Source organism: Rattus norvegicus, chromosome 1, assembly GCF_021556685.1.
Source record: "Rattus norvegicus strain SHRSP/BbbUtx chromosome 1, alternate assembly SHRSP_T2T, whole genome shotgun sequence".
Taxonomy (NCBI): Eukaryota; Metazoa; Chordata; class Mammalia; order Rodentia; family Muridae; genus Rattus; species Rattus norvegicus.
In genome coordinates, this window is record NC_141534.1 from 171,495,620 (window position 1) to 171,498,451 (window position 2,832).

At 39.4% G+C, this 2,832-nt stretch overlaps 1 protein-coding gene across 1 annotated transcript; it reads left to right on the plus strand.

Annotated features, from left to right (window-relative positions):
- Nucleotides 1–955: 955 nt before the first annotated feature.
- Nucleotides 956–1,915, plus strand: Or56b1 (olfactory receptor family 56 subfamily B member 1). The gene is given in 1 exon segment (NM_001000548.1): nucleotides 956–1,915. A coding segment is annotated over 1 exon segment (960 nt).
- The last annotated feature ends 917 nt before the right edge of the window (nucleotides 1,916–2,832 follow it).

Here is a 2,832-nt window from a genome sequence, read left to right on the forward strand (position 1 = left end):
TGCCTTCCTGACAGAAGGAGTTAGCAGACACTCTGAATTCAATGTCTTTCAAATTAACATGATTCTTTGTTAAAATAGCATGGAGAAAACCATGTGTATTAATGATTAACTATGGGGCTTAATGAAGTGCTTCTATATATTTAGAACAACTCTGAAGAGAACATATATGCTGTTACTACAAATAAAGAAAATCCACTCAGTACTAGAATACCATTTTTACTGCAGAATTACAAACAAAACCAACCATTTGCCATGTTTTAATGATGCTCCAACACCTTATTTTTACATCCCTATTTTACAGTCACATAAAATATAAACTCATCTTCTAACAGTGCTGCACCTCTGTTTTTTCCTTTGCTGTGAGTGGCAGCATTGTCAGCTAACACGGAGCTCTTGTGTGTCAGCATGCATGTGAAGAATTGATTGTATACTGCTAAAGGGCCAAGTGAAGGGAAGGTTACTTAACAAAGAGCAATAAAACACTCCTTCAAATGTTTTTCAAAGAGGCTTTTCTTGAATTTCCTTTGTGTAACTGTGTACTGTATTGTACTTCGTGAGTAGATATTTATAGTTACAATAGTATTTTTGAATTACTTAAACAGTTCCTTTTTTTAAAAAAGAAATAAAGTCTCATTAAAATAACTAGTTATAGTAACTCTCCAGCTATTGAAGGGAAGGCAGGTGGAAGGGTAGTGCAGTGGTCAACGATTGCCTGGCACAGATAAGGCTGTGTTTGTACTCCTTAGCACTACCAACCTTTACATAACAGATAAGAAACAAACTGATTTTTTCCATAAATATTTCTTTCTATGCTGTAAAAAAAGATAGCAGCAGATTTATTTTCATTTAAAAGCTAAAGGAATCTTTTAGTATAAGAGATAAACACCACTTAATGATACTTATGCTCAGAGAAAGCAGTGTTAAGAATCCCGTCTTTTCTTTTCCTCACAGGAAAATGTCTGAATCTCTCAAAGACTTCAATAGTTCCAACTTCCAGGTGTCTGAGTTCATCCTTCTGGGATTCCCGGGCATACACAGCTGGCAGCACTGGCTTTCCCTACCATTGAGCCTGCTTTATCTCTCAGCAATAGGGACAAACGTGGTCATTCTCCTCATCATCTCTCAGGATCCTTCCCTGAAGCAGCCCATGTACCTTTTCTTGGGCATCCTCTCTGTGGTGGACATGGGCCTTGCCACCACCATCATGCCTAAGATCCTGGCCATCTTCTGGTTTGATGCCAAGGTCATTAGCCTTCCTGAGTGTTTTGCTCAGATGTATGCCATTCACTGCTTTGTAGGCATGGAGTCTGGTATCTTCCTCTGCATGGCTTTTGATAGATATGTAGCTATTTGCTATCCTCTCCGCTATTCATCAATAATTACCAATTCCTTGATCTTAAAAGCCACACTGTTTATGGTGCTGAGAAATGGCTTAGGTGTTATTCCAGTGCCTGTGCTTGCAGCCCAGAGGAATTATTGTTTGAGAAATGAAATTGATCATTGCCTGTGCTCTAACCTTGGAGTAACAAGCCTGGCTTGTGATGACAGGAGGCCGAATAGCATTTGCCAGTTAACCCTGGCATGGTTTGGAATGGGGAGTGACCTGGGTCTCATAATATTGTCATATACTTTGATTCTGCGCTCTGTTCTTAGACTCAATTCAGATGAAGCTGTGTCGAAGGCTCTGAACACTTGTAGCTCCCACCTCATCCTCATCCTCTTCTTCTACACTGTTGTGGTAGTGATTTCAATAACTCACTTGGCAGAGACCAAGGCCAACTTCATCCCAGTTTTGCTCAATGTGATGCACAATATCATCCCTCCTTCACTCAATCCTATGGTATATGCACTTAGGACCAGAGAACTTAGGCGGGGCTTCCAAAAGGTGCTTTGTCGGGATTTACAAAAGAAATAAAAATCTCTTCTCTGTGATGTACATGGACTTCAGCCTCTCCTAAACATATTCTAGATGTTATGGATGGGAATGGAAGTGCCTTCGAGAGTCCCTTTTCATGATGTTTTTTTCTACCTAAATGATCATGAAAACTTACTAAATTAAAAAATTCTGTTCACATTCATTCTAAATTAACAAAAGCTAAATAAATATATTCAAGAATATGGAAAGACTGTCCACTAGACCAGCCAAAGAGTATTACAGGCAGAACTAGTGATTTATATGTATAATGAAAGTAAAAGCCAATATATTAACAAGTGTGTGAATTATAGGACAAGCTTGCCCTTTGTTAGCTGTATGTTAGGAGTGAAGTCAGCCTGCCTAATTAGCATCACCTTAGTAATATACGCTGCAGAGACAGACATAGAAAACAATAGGCAAAGCCCGACCAGGCTGTGAGAGCGTGCTGGGTGGTCCACGAGTGAGTGACCCAGCAGGAAGAAGTAAATCCACTTATATAGAGTTGCTGTTCACTTGCATCTCAAGATTTGCTCTCTGTCCTTTTATGAGAATTGACTTTGATGTACTGTGAGTCAAGCTTCACAGGCTTGGGACACTAAGGCAGACTGAAACAATGGCAGTGAAAAAGACAAGAGATTTTGGTTTATTTTAGATCCTTGATTCTTCCACTTCCAGCCTCCCTCAACATCATTTCCAGCAGGATGTCTCGTGGTACACTTCTCAGGTGGTCCACCATTTAGAACATGGTTATCCAGAAACTCTTTTTTCACTTATCTTTCCATTGAGACAAAGAAAATAATAAAAATTTCTGTTATTAGTAAGAAATATGTGCTGTTTGTTAAGTTACGTGGTCTCCTTTCTCTTGTGTGTGTGTGTCTGTGGATCTGTGTACTTGTGTGTGTAAGAGAGGGCTTGAA